This window comes from Pipra filicauda, unplaced genomic scaffold (genome assembly GCF_003945595.2).
Source record: "Pipra filicauda isolate LSUMZ 115617 unplaced genomic scaffold, ASM394559v2 scaffold94_size2452230_pilon, whole genome shotgun sequence".
NCBI lineage: Eukaryota > Metazoa > Chordata > Aves > Passeriformes > Pipridae > Pipra > Pipra filicauda.
In genome coordinates, this window is record NW_024105142.1 from 224,330 (window position 1) to 249,534 (window position 25,205).

At 35.2% G+C, this 25,205-nt stretch overlaps 1 protein-coding gene across 1 annotated transcript in view; it reads right to left on the minus strand.

Annotated features, from left to right (window-relative positions):
* Positions 1–25,205, minus strand: part of LOC113987717 (receptor-type tyrosine-protein phosphatase N2-like) — a 338,497-nt gene that overhangs the window by 101,604 nt on the left and 211,688 nt on the right. Inside the window, exon 11 of the mRNA XM_027720726.2 lies at positions 17,341–17,420. Coding sequence (XP_027576527.2) covers positions 17,341–17,420 — 80 coding nt within the window. The remainder of the gene's footprint in view (positions 1–17,340; positions 17,421–25,205) is intronic.

The window sequence follows — 25,205 nt, forward strand, 5'->3', positions numbered from 1 at the left end:
GGGAAAAAAAAATCGCAATTCTATTTGGAACAGTTTAAAATCTATACTAGTAATGAAGATAAAATATTAATTCCCATTTTAAAATAGGAAATTACATATATTCCGATGAACCTAAGAATTAGTTTGAAATAAAAGTTACAATTCTTCATTGTTAAACGGAAAGCTTTTTTTAAAAAGCAGAACTGGATGAATGAAAAAAATCAACACATTCTGCCAATGTAAACTGACAATATTTGAAAGCGTTTTCTTTAAAGCAAAATGTGAAATTAGCCTGTATACACTGTCATAAGTTGAGTGAAGCTATCTTAATTCAAAACAGCAAAATTTAGGTTGCTGTAAGGACAGACAAGGGAGTTTATGCACGTAATGAAACTTTTAAATTCCAATACAGCTTATACATATGAAGATATTTATGTAAAATAACAGGCATAGAATTATAAAGAGAAAGAAGTGGCAGCAATAATGCATGAATAGTATTTTATGTTTTGCTAAAGATGACTAATGAACTGAATTCCTATGGAAATATAGTGTGCCTGACATTCTCATACCTACCCAATGACTTCATAATGATTACTGCTATTACAATGAATACAAAATTAATGAATACTAAATTAAATCCTTACACTAAATTGATATTAGGAGCGTCTTTAAGTCATTATTTTTTGTAACAGTCAAGCCACAATTCATAATAACCTTCTGAGAATAACAAGTTATGGATTCAATTACAGATAAAAAGAAATATATTCTATTAAAATGTGTGAAATTATGCCCTAAAAAATTAAAAATGAAGCAGATTTTGGAAAGCAGCAAAGAACATTCATAAACTAAAGTAATAACATTAATAAAAAAAGAAATCAGAATGTCATGTTTTTACTTGTAATGATTCCAAAAGAAATATGCCAGGGTTAGGATAAAAGACAAACTAGCCAAGCATGCTTATGAAAAGTTTGACTGGTTTATGGCGTATAAAGTATAGAGGAACTTTTTCATTTCTACGTAAAAAAAATCCTGTCAGATTAAGTTAGCTAACAATCAAAATAAATGTCATGTCTAAATTTGGTAATCCTCACTCGGGATTAATCAGAAATCTAAAATATTGAAGGAATTTTTATTCTTACAGTCATTTCCAGAAATCTTCCTAGAGAAAAGAGAATTGTCAGCTCCACAGATATATAGTTTTTTTAAAGTTTAAACATCCTTGAAAATAAAACATGGAAGGTATTTTGAGCACGCATGATTTACCTCTGTGTGCTACCATTTTACTCTTAGAGGTTCTGTATGAAAATATGTTATGAATTTGGACATCCTTCAGAATTAAAAATAACTATTTCACCATAATTAATAGACATTTTGATTTATCATGATAAATACCAGCCTCTAAAAAGTGATTCTGAAAAAGTCACTTTAGCAGCTTAGGGTCTCTGTCACACTGCCAGAGATATGTGACTTCCATCTCCCTTGGCACAAGGGCAGAACCTGTCTGTGCATTTAGGAATGTCTCCAAGAACTCTTTAAGATGTCCATGAATAGAACATACCTTGAAGGTGCATTTCTATCAGGTGCAACAGCTTCTGAACAAAATGGTGAAGAATAGAAATATAACAGAATTCCCTGTATTTTCTTAAGACTGAAGTTTCAGACATGAAAAAATGAATTAAAGGACTATACAGAGAAAGCCCCAGGACATTTAAAATCTGTACAAAGTGTTGGTTTCTACATCAATGGTCTCATCTTGTTCCTTTAGCCATATATTGTATCTCCAGCAGCTCTCAAAAGGAAGAGTACGGAAATCAAATACAACAGGTTTCACCTTTTTTCTTTTTAAATACATTGATTTCTGGGAATTACCTCTTTAATGTGATAAAAGTGTCAAAAGAATGCAGAGTATCTTTAAATACAAAAGGTATAAATGTAGTATCTAACTTTAGCATATGTAAGTATCAACACAGACAATCTCTCCCACGTAATTGCCTGCATGAGGGTAGGACTTGGCCAGCAATAGCTTTCACATTCCTGCAGGGATCTATCCCAAACTCAGTTTTACCTCTTCTGATAGCAACCACTAACAGTGGTTTAATGGACATGTGTGAATTGCATGTGTTTATACAGAAGAGGAACCAGAAACATGAAGGATGCTCATCAGCAGTACCAGCACATTCCGTGAAAAGCCAACAGCCATTACTAGATGGCATTACACACTAAAAGCCAAATTGAACTTATTCCTAGGGGGCACCAGAACCTGAAAGTACACATGTGATAGTAGAAACATGCTGTGGACTGCCTGCTGCATTATTAACCACTCTGTCTTCAGAGCTTCCATTTACACTTTTTCTCGGTGAAGAAAACTGAGATGTAGCATCTTTTGGAATAAGGAGTCTTAGACACTTATTGCCTTCTGTCTAAAGCCAAGATTTATTTAACTGTATGGCAATATTCCACCGAGTTTGTTTAAAACTCTTAAGGGCAAGTTATAATTCATTTTGGTACGTACGCCTCTACACATAAATATATGCCAACATTTATGATTGCTTGCTGTGTAACAGATATCAGTATATCATGAATATCAGTTTAACAGTTTAACAGAAGACACCAAATTAGAGTTCTTAAACTCTCTGGTTCTCTTTACCTACAAGCAACACAGCAAGAAACAAATATTATGTGAGAGAGGCATGCACTTATTCACACTGGCAAAGAGTATCAGAGAAACAGATGCCATACGTAAGAAAAAAAAGTGATAAATATGCACACTCTGCCTCATCATCACTTTAATAACCAGAGGAGAGAATCAGGCTCCTTGTCCATACTGTCACTTCTGGAAACAGCTACCTGTACCTGATATTCTAGGTTTCCCACATCTTGGAACTTTCAGCTTTTTTTGTCCACTCTGCTGACTTCAGATATTTAATTATTCTATGAAACCTCTGCTGCCAGTAGGAAATAGAGCCATGGATAGAATATGAGAGGAAAAGGGACCAGAACAGAAAAACAGTATCACAAGAGGACAGAGAAAATCATGGCAAACATTTGTATTCATCCGTGTTTAAATCAGAAAACCTGAGAGGGGCATCTGATTCTTCACTGTTAAGTCAAAAAGATAATAACTTACCAACAAATAATAATCAGTAGCATATTTTTCTAAAGCTTATAGAAAGCAGAGTACTGGGAGCTGCCAAGAGAATGCTTAAATGTCACCTAACTTTGAAAACATTATGTTGCTACATGAAATAACAGGTTCTACGGCAGGTGGATTTCTCAATTTGAAACAGATGAAAAAATTAATGTTAAAATACTCTTAATTTAATATAAAATAATGTAAAAACCTGTCTGACTTCCCAGTTCTTAAGTGGAAATAATTCCTGTTTGAACGTGCAAATCCATTTTACAGCCAAGGGTAGTAACTACACCCAGTGTGGCTGATTTTAGCTGCACATTTCCCATTAATGCTAATGTGAGTTTCACAGCTATATTGCTGCACATGGGTGGAGAATATACCCTCAAGTTGTTAAATGAATGAAGAGAATGAATACATGGTGATTCACTTGAAGAGGAAAAATGCCAAGGAAAGAAATGTCAGAAAAACCAATATAATACAAAAAAGCCATTCAGAGGAAGATGGATGCGAAGGAAAAAAAACAAGCACTTTCTGGTATTTTTCCAAAATCAGTTGTGTTCTGGGTTTCCTGCAATGATATAACAATTGAAAAAGTCTTAAACATCTATAAAAGCTCAATCATGAAATCTAGAAGAAAAACCTCTTTTTCTCAATTAAAGTCTATGTTTCAGATAGACCTACTGCTTTTTAGACTTTTCTGGGGTGGGTTTTTTTTGGTGGTTTGTGGGTTTTTTTGGGTTTTTTTTGTTTGGTTTTTTTACTGTTTGTCTACATGTAAAGTCAAAAAGAATCAGAGGAATATTTTTCTCAGTACTGCAGCCCCATGGTTCTTGGTGACAGTTCCAACAGTTTGTCTGGCAGAGCTGATCAAGGTTAAACTGATTCAGCAAAGAAAATCATCCTTTTTAACCTCTATCACTGCGAGGTTCTAGTCCAGCTCCAATTGCAACTACTGAAACACTGAAACTTTATCTTATTAGGTTTAGGTCTGGGATTAGGCCACCACAGTACATACCAGTCAGTCTCAAATCATTACTTTTTGAAGGTCTGCATTCCTTCTGCATGCACAGTAAGAATTTCATGGTCACCATATTAGGTATTTCAGTTCAAGAAAAAAAGTCAGAGGGAATGAACACTTAATTATGTGTGAAATCTCTGCAGACTTGAGGTGCTATCTGGGGCTTAGGAACACAGCTGAACACCTTGAGCTCCTTTGAAAAATTTCCTGTTTTTCTCTTTCCGTCTTCTCTATATATATACATGTACAAAAACAACAGCACAATAAGGGAGAAGAATAATTTTTAGTGTAGCCTGATAAAAATATGAATACAACACCATGAAAAGGCAGTCAACATTATAAAAGAAATGACACATTTTATGAAGACTTTCATTGTTTTCATAATTGTTTTAATACACTTATTTGTTTGGGGGTTTTTGTTTCTTGTTTTCTTGTTGAAATACTTTAGCAGTTTATAGAAATCCATTTGTAGAGTAGTGCTGGATGAAGTGATACTAACAACTCCCACAAGAAAAATGGGAGTATTTTGCATGCATTGAGGTTTTTCTGTGAAATTTCTAGCAAAATTTTGAAGCCTTATCAAATATAATTAGTATATTTTGTATTTTTTCATTTATTTTCTTTTTATGATTAATATCTTTCAATGTAAATGAAAAGTATTAGCACTATCTATCTCTATGTATATGTACAGCCAAATACACACACACACATAATACACACATATAATATATATGTAAGTATATATATCACATATGCATATATATGGATATAAATATATGTTTAATTTGTACCACAATATCAGTTTTTCCATATTTCTCCAATTTCACATTGGATGTTTACTCCTAAGCCCCCATTTAGCTAATTTTGTAAATTATGATAAATGAAATTACTCTGTATTATTAGTTCACTTGTGCTCAGAAGAAAACTACAGTGAAAACTGGTTTCCACAACTTCTAATTACAAAACATTAGCTACCTGAGTCTTCTCCAGCTGAGCAGATTAGCATAGATCTTCTCTGCTGACAGCTTTGACCTTCACTCCAGCAAACACTTGTCAAAATGCCAAAAGTAATTACCTGGCTGTTTAGGAAGGAGTAATGGGGTGTAGCTACCTACCTTTTCTTGTTACTGATCTAAAATGTCTATAAAACTTTGCCAAGATGCTCCCTCTGGATTTTGGCATATATATTTTTTTTTCATCTGTCTGTTTTTGTTTTTTTTTTTTTTTTTTTTAACAGACTATCAAATATTAGCTATATATGATCTCCTGCCAGCCAATCCCGTCACAATTCTGGGGGACAGGCTAAATAACCTGCTAGATGGATCTTTCAACTAAAATGATTTTATGATTGCTGTCATCCTGATTTTGTTGCACTGATGAAACCAAGAAAAGAACTATTAAAAAGCAGCAGAAGCAGCACAGAAACAAAATGATCATAATCATCCTATAGACGACCATACTGTCTATCCTTTGAATTAACTAAAAAATAGTTACGTTATAGCTTAATTTTTTTTTCATAAAAAGCCTTTTCCTGTTCATATTTCAGATTTAAAATTAAGAAAACAGAGGCACAGAGAATTTACAGGCACTACTTGAAATTCTATGGCTAGATTAAATCTAGGATGTCTTTTAACTTCAGCCACACATTTTCTCTTAATCTGAAGGTTCACATTTATAGAAAATAATTTTTAAACATAACAAAGGGATTTAACATGTTTTCCTGAAGACTAGATAATGCTAGAAAGATTAAGTATTTTCAGATTATTGCAATGGTCATTAATCTCTAAATCCTGCAAACAATTTTTGTCAGACAATGGAAAACATCATCTCCAAATAAGAACTAGATGAAACACCTGTAGGTCTGACTCTATCTTATATTACATGTTACAATAGATAAGTGGAGTTCAGGAAAACTCAGGGGAAAAAAACCCTTCTTTGACCATAGATAGTCCAGAAAACAAACAATTCATGGAACTCAAATCCCTTGCCATGTAGTCACAGCATTCCCTAACGACTGCAGGGTATCGGTAGCAGCAGCAGCTGCTGAAGTGGCCTTCAATCCTTAGGAGAAAGACTGCTCAAAATGAAGGCAATGTTAACATACAGGTCTGAATAGTGCTGACAAGTGTGCCCTTGTGAGCACTGCCAACAAACTTCTCTTATCTTCAAAAACTCTCCCAAAGCTCTCAAATAATTCCTTGTCCCACCGTAAAGAGCTCATTACTTTCCCTCTCAGATACATTCCTCCATGAGCTATCAGCAGTAGAAGGTCAAACAAGGGGCTATTTTCAAGACGGATGATACATGAATCCCCTGGACCTCCTAACTAAGCCTTTTTGAGCCAGAAAACCTCCAGCTGGCCTTTCATCCCAGGTCACATTTGTGCTTCTCTCCCAAGATGTCAACCTGTAAATCGTGTTCTACCACAAGAACAAATTGCTGCCACGTTCAGGTCAGCTGTCCTTACACGCTGTTACCAAAACACCACACTTCTGGAGAAAGGCCTTTTCATGTTATTTCTTTTCTCCAGCTAAAAGGGATGACAGCCTGATTCTAAGATGACTCTGAGTGTATTGATTTTGTGGATTTTTTCTTTTGCTTTAAATAACAACTGTTTTTCATGGAGCCCTGAAGTAACATCGCTCTCGCTCACAATTTTTATTATTTGGCTGATATGAAAGCTATCAGCTAAAATCACACGACTGCTAATCATCCCATTTCGTATACTAAAAATAAGATATTTAGTTACATCAGATAAAGAACATTTTCCTGTTTGCACCAACTAAAATAAAACATTATCCGTTCTACATTATCCCTGTTTCACATGGTGCCTAGTGTTTATAGGCATGCACAGTTTAAAATCATTAGGTTAATCTTGTTGTTCCACATTTTGAAAAGTTATAATCAATCTGTCTAATAGGTGGAAAAAATGTACTGACTGTGCTTTTCTACGTAAAGATTAGGTTACAGTAGTATCTGACCTCAATTAAGGTTTTTTTAATTTCTTTGTTTATGCTTATCCAGACAGTTGCATAATCACGAAAAAGTATTAGACCAGCCAACCTATTATTTACATAAAAGCTGCCTTTTATACACTTGCCTTACCAGATTTCTTCTAACTGCAACATTCCTAAATAATTTGTTTTAATATGCTTAAGATCTGCTGTAAACAGAGATAGTCTCTTAAACTGCACAAAAATATATAAAAATTTATTAAAGGACTATAACATTTAAAGATGTCTGGAGTTGTAAGTAGCATTGTTGTATATTCCATATTGCATATATATATTTCAATTTTCCTTGAAAATATGTTGCTTATCATAAAAATGCTAAATAGAAGCAATTTTGCTAAATAATACAGTGAAATACGACATTAGGCAGTTGTCTTGAGTTTGGGGATTTCCATTTGCTTTGCTTTAAATTAGAAAGAAGATTAGTTCTCAAATATTTTAGAATAGGGACTTTTTGATACCATGTCCACAGTGGGACCACACAGTACTGCTGCTATACAAAAAATAACAGTGATTTGTTTCAGTCACGCGTTCTCAGTGCCATGGACTTCAGTGGAGATATTTGTTGATTTACACCAGCTGAAAACCATCTTGCACATAAAATGTACAGGTCAGTTTGAAACACCTATGTAAGGACATACATAGTAAATTTTTTTTACTTTCACAGTCAAAAATGTATTGGGAGATTTCTTTGACTTGAAAGAAAACCCCTTTGCACTTCAACTACATGGCAGCTTCATCCTGCATTACCAGCTGTAGATGAGAACAATCTCACAGCAGGAATTTTTTTGTTTAATAGCATTACACATGGTAATTAGCAAAATTGAAATCTTTGCATTTTTACTCAATATTAAATTAATTTTGAATTTGAAAGGTCTTTGAATATGTTAGCAAAGGAAAATGTGGATGAAGGACACTTAAGTAGAAGAAATCAGGATTTGCACCAGAAGACTTTAAAAGATCTATCAATAGAATCACAGAATCACAGAATATGCTGAGTTGGAAGGGCCCCTTAAGGATCATCGAGTCCAACCCTAAAAACATTTTTGAACATGTTACCAAGCAGCAGCTACAGGAAGATCCTGAAACCTTTCCACTGTACTAAATTCTACAGTCCTGACTTCAACCCATCTCCCTGGATTTACACACAGTACCTATGTGTGGCAGTCCTATAGACTGATATAGACATCAGCAATGTTTATATGATTCTGTGGATATTAATGATGAGTTCTCTCCCAAACCTTTAGCCGTTTATGATAAGTGCCAATTCATACAATCTATCTTTTTTCTTTGAAGTAGAGGCAATCTAGACAACTAATTTTGAATAATACCTAACATTTAGAAGCTGCAATTGGTTTAGATGAATTCTACTCTCACTATTAAAATGCATTTAGTTATATTACTAGAGGGCTCTTCAAAAAAATCAACTTTAAAATATCTATTAAGCTCTAAAACCATGATTTAAATTACTTTAATAGAGAATTTATTTTTACCAGTCTCCATAGGCCTGCTTATGGATTTCAGAAAAAAACACCTAACAAGTTTCAATCTAGGCTTCAATTCTGGTATTTCCAGTGAACCTTTGGCATAACTGTCTGGTTCAGGCACCAATTATTGTATTTCAAAATATTCTAATATCTATACTACACCAATGGTGTGTTTCTCTTTATTTTAGTTTAATACCAATTTGATGGTTTTTTATGAATGGGTGTTAAGAAGAAGCATCAGAATACAATGACATAAATCATCACTGCTTTAAATTAAAGAACATTAACTACATTATGCTACTTAGCTCTTGTTTTTCTCCCCAATTCTATAAAATGATTAATGAGCTTTATAATTCCCAATAGTTAAGCAGATGGATTTAGAGGTTTATGCTGGAATAGATCACATCACTTTATAAACTGAAAAGAAGAAAGTTCTAAAGTTTTTTGTTAAAACCAAAAATTGTTTTAAAGAAACAATATTTCTTTCTAAAATTATATACCTCACAGTTAGTCTTAGAGGAGAGGGTGTATGTTAAAAAAATCCATCCTTACTAATCACAGCAATGAATATGATAATTAGAAGGAAGTCATTGGAGAAGAGTCATAACCAAAGATTCTTAATATTCTTTAGATGCAGGCACATTTACTGAAAGGTAGCAACCGTCACTTGTTCTATTTTTCAACAGAAGAACAAGGTGGGAAAGAAATACCGTCTTGAAAACTCATTAGTCATTGCATCAGACATTTGGTACTGCAGAGGCAGTTCAGGTTCTGAATAATCTTCAAATATATAATGACATCCATTATTCAACAATAGAAGGATTTGAGGAAAATAATTCAGATGGATTTGATGATGCAATGGGTGAAAGGAAATTGATCCACTACAGAGGGGTCAAGAGGTGAAAAAGGACAATGTGAACTAAGGAGGCTTGAGCAGAAGAAATCAGGATTGGCACCAAAAGACTTAAGAGAGGTAGTAACAGAAAAAGAGCTGTCAAATCTTTATGTTTCATATTATAGAGGAAGGAATTGTAATCCTACTTAAACCAGGGTGATGGCAAGTGAAATCAGATGAGCCCCACAGCCTCCTGACTACATTGCTCAAAGTTTCTGACACAGAAGCTGTCAGTTCTCTTCAAAGATGAACTTCAGATTATTCATAGACACATTCTTTGTTACATCTCAGAGAGTAAACAGCTAATTGCATGGTCTACAAAAATCGAGGTAGAGGGAAGGAATTCAGCTGAAGACTTTACTCTTGTTCTCTTCACTTCATCACAGATGAATTATGATCTGACAATGACTGGGCAATGAAAACTTTCAAAACAACCAGCATTGCTTGCAGTTGTGGGGCAGAAAAAGGAGAACAAGACAATTTGCCAGCATGGACTTGTTGGTGACTGAAGCAACAGAGTTCATCTTGCTGAGACTTCTCACAAGACTTGCAAAACTGTGCCAAAAGTCGACAAGACAACAAAGGCTCATTATAATGATTTAGAAAGACCTTTTTAGAGAAGAGGAAGACTTTTTATCCAGAAATTGAAGTTTCCTGATACAGAATTCATATCTCCTGCACTGATGGTCACCATAAAAGAGAAGGTGGGTGTTGCTATTACCAAACCAAGACAAAAAAGCATTGTCAAATTTCATTATGTCAGCAAGAGAAGCAGTACAAAGAATAACAAATTCCTAGGTTACATTTATTTGAGTTAAATATATAATGCAAAGAACTTTTAACAATTAACCAACACTGGTCTAAAAAGGATCAAAAGCCAGACAGTGTTTAATCACAAGCTGAAATTAGAGAGGGAAAATCAGAGCATTCTGAACTTACTGCATTAAATGATATTTCCCAGGTTTTGTCCAAATTCCTCTGTGAAACCGTGACTTTTTCAGACATGAAAATATCCATTCTTTCTATCTATGCTTTTAACTCAATACATGTATAACTAAATAAAACTTTGTATAGTCTTACTCTTGCAGTTGATGATTCATTCCTCGTTGTACTGTGGTCCCTTCTCCCAGTCTCCTTTCTCTACGTTTATACATTCTTTACATACAGATATCACATGTAGCTTTATTATAGGGAGATCCAAAATTATGTTATGTGAAGATAAATCTGAAGACAATTCGCTCTCTCTTGTTCTCCTGAGAACCTTCCTAGAAAACTTTTCTTGCTCATAATGGATAATAATATTGAGCTATCACATTTTTGTCAACAACGCTGTTATGCTCAATACCTGTTGGCTGAGAGCAGAGTGCAGCTCTGCAACATTCCTAGAAATTAACAGTGAATTTCAGTAGTGAACCAGATCCTCATCTGTTGACTCTCTGACATTGAGTAAATGATCTTCTCTCTGTGCCTTGTTTTATCAAATTTCAGACAATGAAATTAAGAGGTGTTCAAGATTTACAGAGGTATTCTATAAATGTGCTTTTTATTATACTTCTATTATGCAGCATACTGGAAAGCTAACCCCCTCTGACCAATGAGGACTGCATTACATGACTAGAATCAATATAAAAGTCATGTAAATAATTTGCAATATTTTGAACTTAAATCTTATTCATTAAAAGTTGAAAAGTATATTTGAATTATACTGAAGGCTTATAAAATAATTTCTGCAAACAGCCACAAAATGATTTTAACCGATCATTTGTACCTTCATGGTTGAGTCCTTTGAAATATATTTATGATGCCTATTTTTAGCACAAAATTTAGTAGGAAATCAAAATATGTTCACGTCAGAGCCTCAGCCCTTTTTAACAGGGGCCAGGTTGGATGTGTGTCAAAACTACAATTTTGCCTAATATGCTCAAGAAATGGGACAATTAAGAGATTTCTGCAGTGACTGTGTGAGGCAGGTTCCTTACCAGTATTTTCAAGTTTAAGAAGAACCTGGGATAGTTTTTTTAATGCAGGTAGATTGTTTCATTGTCTGACATGGCTTTGAAGTTAAATGTCATGGTCATCAGAAAATTCTGGATTCAAGCAAGCTAACTATCCAAGGTCATTAAAGGTTTGTAGAGTGTGATGGGAACGAAGAGCCTTTGCAATTAAACCAATTATTTAGGTACTTAATCCTAGATATTTAGAAGAGTAAGGTTTGGCTCATACAAATACAACTCAGACCTGCCAAGCAAAAGAAACATATCGGAGGCAGAATACGGCATAAATACCTCCTATACCAACTGAATCCAGGGTCATGAATAGATAGACCATTTAGTCATCTTAAATAAGATCAGGACTATGACATCTTGGACCACTCCAAACCAATAAGACACCATCAGCTTAAATCACTCCACAGGGTAAGTTATCTCTAAGGGTTTTGAAGTGCTCTTTTCATCCCAAAAGGACCGTTCAATGCTAAAAGCTAAGGAAGACGTGTTGTCTGTTTGGAGCTGCCAATTTTGGCAAAAATATTCAGGTTCAATGTCAAAAAGTTTTATTACATATTTGCTGCCACGGATATTTCACCTCAGCTGGGACGTAACCAAAACTTGTAGATGTTAAATCTCAAAATCTGTAAGTTTACAAACTTAATCATTTACAGCAATTTAGACCTGCTGGGGAATTCTATATGTGGTTTTTTTAATCTATTCCAATAACTTTGAGGTGGTATCTTTATCAAATTAGCTTGATATACAGTAAAATTTGAACAACAATATGGTATTTTTGCATTTGTGTAACATTTTGTAACATTTTTTTTTCAGAATTAAACAGCAGGCAGAGAAATGACTTTTAGACAGGAAGATTCCATGATTCAACACCCTCCTCTCTAAGTCAGGATAATAGTCTCTATCAGACCATGCATGGTGTGAAAATGTGAATTTTACCAGCAGGCAACAGAAAAATTAAAAAAAAAAAGCCCCAACAAACAAAAAACAAACCTCAAACCAAAATCAAACCAATAGCTTGGTTATAAGTTAGAGGAATCAAAAAAACATTGAAAACTTTTCTTAATGTTCATATATATATATGTATACACACACATATATATGTATATATAAAAAATCCTAAATCAAAATTTATGACTTTCCATACTGGTGTATATCACAATATATCTAAGACACAAGAACCTGAACACAAGACCTGTTAATTCCCTAATATCTGGTTATGCATTGCCTTTTGCTGTGCTGTCTGTCCCCATCACCAATGCCTGCACTATGCCTACAGCCCTTTGCTTTCTAGTTGCCATTTTTTATAACACTTAGAAAGGTTGCATTTCAATACAATACAAATAAAAAATAAAAATGCAAGCATAACTCTAACAGCAAAAGGCTGCAGCTGCATACAAGCAAATGCTTTTATTTAAATTCAGCAATGCTGAGTGTCTGTACCCAAAACTTCTCTCCTACATCTCTGTTTCATGTGGGCAATATATCATTACAGGCATCTGATGCCAAAATTCTTTGCTTGGAAACTTTAGAAATTTCTGCTTTTCTAATTATCACTGTTACTATACAAATATTTGCATAAATGGTGGGATTCTGCAGTACCTGTAAAGCAACTTCATTGCTTATTTCTGTACCAAATATATTACGATTTTATATAGAGTTATCTTACTGATAATTGTTCTCTGCTATATTTCTCCTGACTCTTAAACTGAAACATTTGTTTGTCTACATGATTTCATGTGCCAAGTGTAATTACTTCTAGAGCAGGTCATCTGTGTCTTGAGAAAGTTTATTTCTTCAAAACACTGAGATGAAATTACACTGCACCGTTGAACCTGACTTATTAAACAGAATTAGGCCAAAAGACAGCTACTTGATGCAAGATGTGTTCTATTTTGTGAACGTCAAAGTGTGTGAAACTGGCAAAATGTTGGCTGTCCTGCTCTGTTGTCAAACTGCAAATAAAGGTATTGTTAATGTGAGAAAGCAAGCTATTCACAATTTTAAATTACTCTGTTGTCAGCTTCCCCATATAATTATGTAGCCCTAGAAACTGCAAAGAAAAAGTAATCAAAACATTTACACAGAATTGGAACTGTGGATTACTGGGAAAAAAAGTTTTATCAGCAAAGATATGGCTAAAGGATTTTAGAGTTTATTTTGCCTCAAGCAAGGCCTTGTGTACACTAACAAAAATGAACCTCAAACTCCAGGAAAACATAGGAAACTTTTTTTTGTTGTCATCCTTCCATATCTCTGTTATTTAGTAAATATTCTAAGTAATTCATGTATTTGAATAGTTGTTAAGGAGTCCCATGTCTTCTCTAACTTGCATATTGTCAAACTCCATATTGTCAAACCTAAATAGTGTAAGGAAAATAGGAAGTTTATCCCTTTTGGTTACAAAGATATATGCTGCATGAACAACAAGATCAAACTGCTGCACAGAAACTGTTCCTGTGGCTATCAGTGAGACTTGCACGTGCATCACATCTGCACAAATAGATTCCTTTTTGCAAATATGGATAATTTACATTCCTATAATTATTATGGTATCTGATTACCTCAACTTCAAAATTCTTTTAATTTCTAAGGATGTGAAATTAAAATTTCAGACAGTGAAATTCTTCTGTCCGTTTGGTCTACTTATTTTCTGTAAAAAAGATCTGCTATCAGAGTTCCCGGATGGATGTCAAGTTACCTAACTGCATGGAGTAATGCATTTACCTGTGCCTACCTTGGAAGTATCATTGGTTTATTCTGTTTTCGTTTCCCTTGGTAAATTAAGTATTTGGAGTGCTTTTGTTCAAGACACTGTTGACTTTAAAAAATTATAATTACAACTGGAGCCTGAAAAAACTTCTTATATAAGTATATATTGCTGTTGATTTTTTAAGTGAATATATTTTTCTATTTAGAGATCTGAAAGTAAGAAGTGTGCTTAAACTTTTTATGTAAAATGTAACACAAGGTTTAGTTATAACAATACTATGGCCATGTTGACATACCAGGAGGAGCTCATGTCAGACTCCTACAAACTTCTTCCTGCAGCCATCAAAACTGAAAATTCTAATTTGCTAAGCAAACAGAAGTTAGAAAATGCCTGGGATATGAATATATAGAGTATATAAAATTAAAATATAAAATATTAATTTTAATTCTTGAATCTGTAGAAATTCATAGAATCATAAAACCACATTCATTGCAAAAGACCTCCAAGATCATTAAGTCTAACCTTTAACCAAATACCATCATGCCCACTAAACCACATCTCAAAATGCTGTGTCTGTTAGTTTTCGAACACTTCCAAGTTTGATGACTCCACTACTTCCCTAAGCAACCTGTTCCAATGCTTAACCAGCCTTTCAGTGACATTTTTCCTGATATCCAACCTGAACCTCCCTTGCCATAACTTGAGTCCATTTCCCCTTGTCCTTCACTGGTTGCCTGGAAGAAGAGGCTGACACCCCCACTGCCACAAAATCCTTTCAGGTAGTTGTAGAGAGTGATAAAGTCTTCCCTGAACAATCTCAGCTCCCTCAGCCTCCCCTCAGAGAATTTACATTCCGGATCCTTCGTCACCTTTGTCGCCCTTTCTCTGGGGTGGCATTTTTTGTCCCCAGAACTTTCCTAACTTTGCCATCAGTATTTAAGTTAAGAAAGTTGAAAATAACTACTTTGATCCCAGTGGTAAGAAAAGAATGTTACTTCTTGACTTTTGCTGAAATAAGTCACAACATTTATACACTTCAGAATAGCTCGTTAGGAACAGGCCAAGGCGCATCAGGAACCTCCTGGGCTTGGCAATGTTTCCACAGACTTGCTAAATTTCAGTGGATGTCTATTCCATTACCTTGCTTGCCTGTAAATTTTTGAACACATGTAAGCTTCATTATTCTCAACTGGCAAAGATATAAATTGCATTCTGCTTCATTTTGAACCTGCTCTCTGCCAGTTTTACCTTTCATGCATTGCAAGAGCAGTTGCACAGTCTTGTGCACACTCACTGTGCCGTTCTGGAATTGACAGACCTTTCCCATACCTTACTCATCTTTTTTTTTTTCCAAAATAAAGATTCCTGCCTTACTGCACCACTTGATATATGGAAGATATTCCATACTTACAGTCATGCCTTCTGCCTTTCTCTGAATATTTCCATTTCAACCAGAATTTCCAATCTCTCTGAGGTATGAGAAGCAGAACTACATGTTGTATTTAAATACAGGCAAAGGACAGATTTATGCAAGAGTAAACAGTATTGTTGTGTTTTCTATTCCTTTCCAAATAATTCTTAAAAACACTTTCCTTGTTCAACTGATAATGGAGACTGAATTGTCATTTCCATCAAATTACCTATTACTACACTAACTGTATTACTGTTTACACATATAAGTTTGCATGTAAAGCTATTTTTTCTCCATATGAAAATTTTTTAACAGTAATTTACATTTAATTTCTTCTACCATTTTGAATCCATTTACTCAGTCTGGTAAGGGTTTTATACATTTCTAAGATCAAGTTTCACCTTTAAAACTGTGAATAATTCAGTATTATTAGTGGGATTTCTCATCATCCTGTTCACAGTCCCAACAGAGACCCTTCCACTTTTTCCCCCTATATCTAGCCTTTTAGAAAACTAATATTTTATTTCTAATCTGTTTCCTGCTTCTTAACCAGTTACTGATTCACCATTTTGTTTTTCATATTCCATATTGTAAGAAACTATTAGTTTCCTTAGAAACTTACAGGAAGACCTTGTCAAAAGCCATTGGCAATCTAGGCAGGATCTACCAACAGCATCATATTTGTTGATCCCTTCAGAGAGGTTGAACAGGTTTATAAGACAGGAAGGGCATTGCTAAAAAAAAGGCATATTAATTTTTCCCAGGAAGATATTATACGTTCAGGAGACACATAATTCAATACTTACTTTCTTTTAATTTCTTATTTTTGACAGTACACATCTAGGGTTTTTTAACATATTAAACTCTTTTAAGAAAAATTATATCCCATTTGCTATTCTCTAATTACCAGCTAACAAGACTGTTCCTGAAAAGGAATATTCTGGCATGGGAGCTACCCCAGTTCTTTCTATAATTTAATTCATCCATGGTGAAGCAAAAGTAGAAGTTAATGGACAGCTTGTGGCTCCTGGTATTTATTTAAATGAACTTTTTCTGCTTCTATTTTCAAGCAACTTGTTTACTTCTGATTTTTAAAACCTACCAACTGAGTAATTTGGAAACAAATCAGTTATCAATTCAGTTACTTTGCAGAAATTATTTCTTGCACTCAAAACTCCATAACAGCCAAACTGACAAGGAGCCAACAGGAAGCAGCTTAATTCTAGAAATGCAACCTTTTTTCCCAAGATTATCTTGTCATTGAAATTGTTTAAACAGCACACCAATAAAGACATATTTCTACCATTTTTTAAATCCAGAAACTAAGATGTAATAACATTTTTTTCCCTGAAAAAAAAAAAGTATCAGAAAAGTGAAGGCATTACATCCTAGATTAGATGACTAATCTGTTTTTATGAGCTCATGACAACACTGAAGAGTTTTTCGCCATTCTGGAACTTGACTACAAGTCTCTAACTCATTTTCTTGACAAACAAGGAAGTCTCAAACAGTTTTAATTGACTCAGAGATGTTAAGATTCAATTTTCCATGTGCCACTCACCTCTGAACTGTCTCTCTCTTTAAATGTCAGTCTGGGAGAATAGGATGTGCCTGTGCTGTTTGTAGTGCCACTGACTGCTAAACAGACGTGTGGGTGGTCACAGTTTGGGAGTGGAGGACAAGGACTTACCTGCTTCTTTGGCAACATCTGCAGTTGAAATGTTTTGGAGGTTTGAGTGCACTCTGAAGGTCACAGCTGGTCCCAGCACACTGAAAGAGATTATTAAAAAATGTAAGATTCATGATCAAGAGACATGGCATAATATTCCTTATCAAAATAGGTTTTTAAAGAGAACCTATTAAGACACCATTTAGCCCTCTTCCTTTTGCTTCATTAGCTACATTTGCATACATTTTTATACCTCTTGTGGTTTCTTGTGTGTATCTTGTGCCTGTTTGAAAGAATTCCAACAACATTAACTAAACTTCAGAACACTCCTGTAAATAGTATTCTCATTAAGAAGGTGGCAAAATGGAGGCACTGGAATTGTTATTCACCCAAGTACAGCACAGACCATCACTGGAATTCAGCATCCAAAGAAGATTACAGGTAGTTTTACATTTTATTTGCTTAACATCAACACAAGCTTAGTCCTGTTGTCACAACCGCAAGTCAGAGGGACAATATAGAAACTCAGAATATTTATCTTGATCATATTCTGCAGGAACACATGCGGGGAAAAGATTTTGAACGTATCTGATCCAAGAGCCGATCTTGATCAGAAAGATACCGCAAAGTATTTATCTTTTAACAACAGAAGTAATCACCTCTTTGAATAACTTATGAGGGGAAATGATTTGACTCTGCAGGGACCTTTCTGATGGTCCTTTACAGCACTAAAACCTACAAGACCTTTACAGAGGAAGGTACTGGCTAGCCAGATGAAGAGAGGCAGAATAAAGTACTCAGGGTTTCACAAAAAAATATCATTGTGCACTTGTAAAGAAAAATAAATCCATATAAGTAATGTTGCATTCATTCTCCATCCATCCCAAAAAATATACAATTCACGTACACATCTAATGAAAAGAATGAAGAAATTTCAGTTTGGATGTCCTCAAAACTACATTAAAATACTTATCCATGAAAAATATAAAAAATACATATAAACACATGGTAAATATAGTTCTGAAAAAAAATTGTGGGTAACAAGAGACTATGGAAATATTAATGTAAGAATTTACAGAGGAGAAGGGTGTAGGTGCTCAAGGAGAACAAAAATTGGCCCTATTTTATAAAAGTTTACTTACATATTATGTATTATGCAAGTTTCTATGTTTTTATTATTCAGATTATCAGTGAAAAGAATTACACTTATACTATGAGGAAAAACCCTACTTATAAGGTGAACTCTTGGCTGGACTCGTATATTAACATATTTTGACCTTCTATAGCTGTGGCTTATGAGAGAATGAAATTTGAAAAATTGCTGCATAAAAGAAATAAATTGAAATATATTTTTGTTGCAGGGCTTGAAATGAAGTATTAAATTATTTTTTAGTAATATGTTCATCTTCTGCATTCATAAAATGGAGAGCACTTAATGAAGTGTGCTTAATTGCATCACACATATCCTAGACAGAAATACCTCTAAACTTTTTCCATTTCAGGCACAAAAAATCTCTATTATTAACCATAAGACTTTGCTTTGAGGTCACAAAGGGAATCACAGTAAGAATAAGAAATAGTCTTTTAATCTTTTAGTAGCAAAGCAAGCACTGTGCACATTTTATTCTGGACTTAACAGGAACTGCCACTAATCAATCATTTTGCTCCAAACACTCCTTGAAGAAGGGAAGAAAAAACCCAGAGATTTTACTGCTAAAGGACACTCTAGATGCCCAGTCACTAATGGCCAAGAAACACTTTTAGTAACGTTAGGTAATTATAAAACATTTCTCAACATCATATTAATATTGTAGATCATAATACTCAACAATCGCAAAGTACTTTTTATTTGAGATAACCGCTTTACAAAATTCCAGGCTGTTCCCCAATTCTGTCACTAATACTGGGATAATCAACTATAAAATCCACCTAGGAATTTCAGGATACCAAACACTGAATATAACTACTGCCCTTTCTGCATTGCCCACGTAAGAGAAATGCTGATTTCTCTCTGGGTGCTCAGATATTTGCAGGGCAATGAGCAATCTGCTTTAAATATAAGTAGGCATCACCCCAGTATAGAGCTGTTGCATAACAAAGATGGAGGGGGGAAACTTTAGATATTCTCCTCAAATCTTCACTGCATAGCCCATTATAGCTGAGAACCTGGAACGAACACAAAGTTTCAAGCACGACGTAGTTACACTTTGGCTCTATCAGCAAAGACATAAAAAGCTTCCTGCCCTCCTTCCCTTACTTGAGAGTTTTTCTTCTATTTCTTGGCCACTCCCCACTTCATCCCCATCGTTCTCCCCTGCCCCACTCCCCGCAGCCCTGCACTTCTTGGCGTCATTAAAGTCACATAGATTAAAACTGGATCATTTCAGAGACCCAGCCCAGGCAGTGAGAGACGGGGATTTCCGAGGAGTGAAGCCTTTCAGCAGCCATGGCACTATTCTCTAGTGACTCCAGCTGGATAATCCAGGAACACGAGAGGATCCAAGTCATGCCCATTTATGTGCTGCCACAAACACTGTCATTTCTCCTCACTACTCAAGGAAATAAAGAGCAAAAAACAGGGTGGGGAAAAAAATTCCTTATGCAAGTGGGATGCTATTGTGCTAATGCTATCATTTTCCAGGAAAGAATAAATCTCAGAATCATTTAAAACACCCACTCATATGTTGCTCTGCGGGATATTGTTTTCCTTTGAATTCTTGTACATAAGAAATCACCTGAGCACCACACCAGCATGGCTTCACCAGGCATATTCACAAAGTACAAAAAATAAAGTAGCTCTTGTCACAACTTTTTGCACCTTGGCATTCTGTTTATTTAAAAGCAAATAAAAGACCTCGAGATTACTTGGTCAAAATTGCATTTTTGCCTGATGTTTTGGGAACTGACTGCTTCAGGAGCTCATAAAATGAGATTTTTCTCATGGGGGGCTTCTGGCAAAAGCACTCAATAAATAAACATTTCAATAACAAAAGATGCCCTTTGGGGAATTCCTCACTGTTCATTATGTATCGGATGAGAACATTTAAACAAAACCAGTAATTATTTGACTGCAAAATATTTTTTAAAGGCTTTTTAACAAGAGGTCAACCAGCCTGAAAAAAGGTTCCAAGATGTATAAAATGCACCCCTGATAGTTCCTAACCAGGAATTTTAAGCCGAGTAAATGAGACTGCTTTTCTGTGAGGCTGTCAAAGCCTCTGAAGCCTCGCTAATATTAATGGCAATTGTCTTTACAAGGCTCTAAGTACAGAGGCTCGCTGAAGTGCACACGTTTGTTTATGACCTGACGAATTGCAAACAAACCATTCCCACAGCTGAGGGAGGTGCTGGGGGGAGCAGAGGCATCCCTCCTGGCTGCTTACATCAGCCAGCACTCAGCTGGGGAGGGGAGAGCGCTCACATAGGTAACCACAATGTCCGGGCTAACCTAACCTACATCTGAGACACACAGCTGCTGCAACTGAGATTAAAAATGTTATAGAAACGTGATTAAAACAATATTTTTTTGTCTATCCCTCCCCCAAGCTGTATGCTACTACAATTGCACCTATGCAAATTTGTAGTCGACTCTTCTGATATAAATGAACTTATACCCACCTAAGTAAGAGAAGATTGGGAGTTTTGGAAGGCATCGGGACTATACAATCGTAACCACACTAAGGACTTTTTTCTTACATTTTGTTAGGATGATTTTTTGAATAAAGGTAAGCAGTCCTGGCTTCACAGCTAATAAACAGTGACTTCTCCCCACATAAAATATAATGTCTGTTGCAATGACCTGCTAAATTTATTATTCAAAATTTACTGACTAATTACCTCCTCTGTTGGCTGTCACAACTTCTGCTTTTTTTTTTTTTAAATTTCAGTAATGTTGCCTTCAGTCATAATAGGGCTTTTTTTAACAAAGACATTCAAAGCATATTGCAAATTGTCACCCTTATGTGCTGTTGTCTTTTATTCTGTTTACTAGAGATGAAATAATTACAGTGTTTATACCAAAATGACTTGAAGGTTGATTGCTGATTTAATAATATCCCCTCCCCTTGGGTTTATATTTCTCATCTGAAGGTGGGAGGGTACAACACACACAGAAACAAAGAATATTCTTTGTGTAAAATAGAAGTATCTCCTTTCATTAATTGTTTTATGACTAACAACATTCTTCTTATATTTTCCCTGTCAACAAATGAATGATCTGAATAAACAGAGCTGGAGCATGATCAATATGGCAAGGTCCATATCACTTTCAAGCCGTAGGTTATAATTATATTTATGAATGACAGGATTTGAATCTCCATAAATTATGTACCAAGCTTTGCATGCCTATTCCTCTCCCTCGTGTGTGTGTACTTCAGTATTACAATATCACACCGAAGGTTTACTGTGAGATACAGTCACAGTCTATCATACCCCCTAGTGGAAAAGGATTTGAGAAACAAGTGCCAACATGGTTCTGTGTACTCTTGAAGATGAGACATAGAGCTGATGCCAGATGGAAATGAGTTGAGGTGGCACTGCATTTTTAAGAGATACAGGCAGAGTTCAATTTCTCAAGACTGGAGGAAGATGAGGAGATTAGGATTGGATATTTCCAACATGAAACATTCTCTTAATGACCCTATTTCATAAAACAGAGCTTGCCTTAATAAAGCTTAGATTTGAAATTAAAGTCTCTACTTGTCTATATGTTCATTTCAAAATCCTTTAATCTCTGGAGGTTAAGAAAAGCAATTAGTAACGCTCCAGAGGACTGTGCAAAGCAAATTTTATAGCAGTGAAGGTAATTGTCTCAGGAAACGTTTGGTGGGCTTGAACTAATGACTTGCAATGTGTACACATTTCTGTTCTTTCTGTGTTTAGGAATTTGAAGCTTATGTCCATTGTTTATATTGCAATGAAGCCTTCTTTTCACCTTCTCAATTTTGGAAATTTTAAAATGTTCCTGCTGCTATAAATGTGTTATATGTTACATATAGAAGTATATAAACACATTTATGTCAAATCAAATTAATGGAGAAAAGCACATAATTAAAAGCAGCATTTTTCTACTACAGTTTTTTTTATACAACATGATTTACAGAGAAAAGCAAAGGCAGAAAATTTCAGCTGAACATTGACGTATAGTACATAAATGGATTAAGAAGTGTACGCTGGCTATTTTTTTCTCCTGATAGTCAGATGAGCTGTAAATCAATTGACCACTTGATTCAGGCTTCGCCAACATTTTGGACCAGAACTGTTGACCAGAATTTATTTAGTGAAGCATTGCATCATACTTTATTTATATTACATAAGCAGGTGCCTGACTAAGCTTCTAAGATTCAGGAAAGCTGCAAAGGATATCTTGTGATGACCTGCTACAAAATAACACCCCTGAACTGCTGAGTAGAGAATTATTGATCATCACTCAAACTTAATACTAAAAAGGCACACATCTCTCACTCTTTAATATCTTTCCTTTTCAAAGATTTGGTTCACTTTGCACCTGAACTGCACAATGTTGATGTACAGCTGTATGTATTCTGACATTCCCATTGACAGGTATGTATGCACAGCCAGGGATCAATTAAAAAAAAGTCTTTTTCTCTTTTAGCAAACTGAGCTTTTTGAGCTCTCATCTGGAAACTCTTAACATGCTCCTTAAACTGCAGAATGACACACAGGGTTCCAGAACATACAGCCAATAACATATTATTTATTACATTTATATCCTATATAAACTAAGCATGAACTGTTTGTTTGCAACACTGTCTAAAGAAATGTGGTCCTGCACTAAACACATGGCATGGAGAGCAAAAGTTGTACTCCCATCATACCTGGTGTCTCATGATGACCAGGAACTAAAGATAGAAAAGTAAAATCCCTGCTAAGGGAAGGACATTACCTGCAGTTAGTGGTTGATTTCCTATCTTGCATTTATTAGTGTTTTTCTCACCAGATACACCACCCAGATTAGACAGATTGGCAGTTTCAGAGTAATCATGTCCTGCAAATGTAACTACATGGAAACAAAACTTGGGTTTGGATTTGATGGTTGCAGCTCAGGTTTACTTCTGCAAGCTACAGCCTTCGTAAACCAGGTGAGTACCTGGACACCTTGGCATGTCCTCTTCTCTCCCCCTGGAATAAGTGCCATGGAGTGACTGCATGGAGCACCATTTCAGGGGGAGAGAAGAGGGCACAACCAGGTGTTCAAATAATGAAATGCCTTCTGGCTGACACGCTGCTGTCACTAGAGTAATTTCAAGAGTGAAGTCACAGAAAAAGAATGACTGGTCCAGAAAGGGATGCTCTCCAACAACAGCAGTCCATGTCTGATGGGTCTCTGATACCAATTCTAAAAGATGGAATTTAAATTATTTTACCTTAATCATTAATTTTATATTAATCATTTTATCTATATGCATCAAAATCATGCTAAATACACTGCTCCTAATTTACACTGCAAAAGACAATGAAAGAGTATTTTAGAGATTTTACAACTTGCTTTATCTGAGCTGAAGATTATTTTGCTAAGCCTACAATTTAAATGATTTAAAAAAGAGACAACACTCAATTTAGAGATTGATGCTACACTCAGTTTGTCCTATTTTTATTCTTCACAAAATGCAACTTTTGATGATTACTCAATATCTATGAATAATTTGCGGAGTTTTAAAATAATTTTTCTATTAATCTGTCACAAGCCATGAAACTTGACATTTTCACCACGCTGAGTACATGAAAGTTGCCAGCTTTGCCTGCCATGCAAATAAGGTTCTTAATTACAGTATTTAAAAGAACAAACCACACAAGTGCTATAATTTTTTATGGTAAAAAAAAAAAAGTGTTTGGACCCTGAGAGAGTGGGAAAATGGTCTCAAAAAGCTGCTTAAATGTACAGTGATTTTTCTTTCACTCCCCAAGGATTAAGCTAAAGGATAAAATTTATGTCATTTGAAAAAATAAAAATCGTATTCTATTTATATTTCCATTCTCTTTCTTTTTACCTTTATACCGACAAACAGCAGACATTTTTTAATTTTCACCCAGTAAGCTTTCAATGCATTTTCCTGACTTCAGGTCTACTTACCCTCTGCACACCTGTGTTGTTAATGGAGTCAGCTGGAATCACATGTAAAATTTGTCTACTGGGATGACAGTCACCTTATGCTCAGTTTGCACAAGTGGCTTTTACTCCTTAATGAAGAGCATGGCTCAGATGTTGGGATTGTTGCAGAGATACAGTTCACCATGCTCATAGTTTTGATAGGATCCATGTAAGGGACAAATTTCTTTGATGAGGATTAGGCTGCACAACCAAAGAAAAAACCCCAAATTTTGATACAGTCTCAGTTCAAAAGGCTACAAAACTCTGAGTGCTACAACCAGAGCTCTCGTGCTTGACCTCTTAATAACCTGTTGGCTTCTCCTTTAGCTCTGAGTGGACCAACTAGAAGATTTGTTCTTGAGGTTCCCCTGCCAGCTGTGAGGTGGAGATACTTGCTTTTTAAGGGAGGCACTGCAAGTGGAATTTATTGGGCTTTTTCAGTCATATACATATACAGATGTGTATTTGCTCTGACTGTCTTTATGGCTCTTAAGGAACACAAACCTTTCCACAGGAGCGTTGTGGTGCAACTCATTGACCCAGATAGGCAATATTTATTGGCTAGTGTGTAAAAAAATACTGCAAAAGAATTATTTATCTTTCTCAGCTGGGTCAGTGTGTCTGTAATATTCATTCAATCCAACCATCAAGGCCACAAAAAAGAGGAAAGAAAAAAGTGCATTTGTACATGTAGGAGAATCAGGTAGCCAAGGGCAGGAGGATCAAGAAAGACATAGATGTAAGATACTTTTGTCATATATCTTCTAAGGAATTA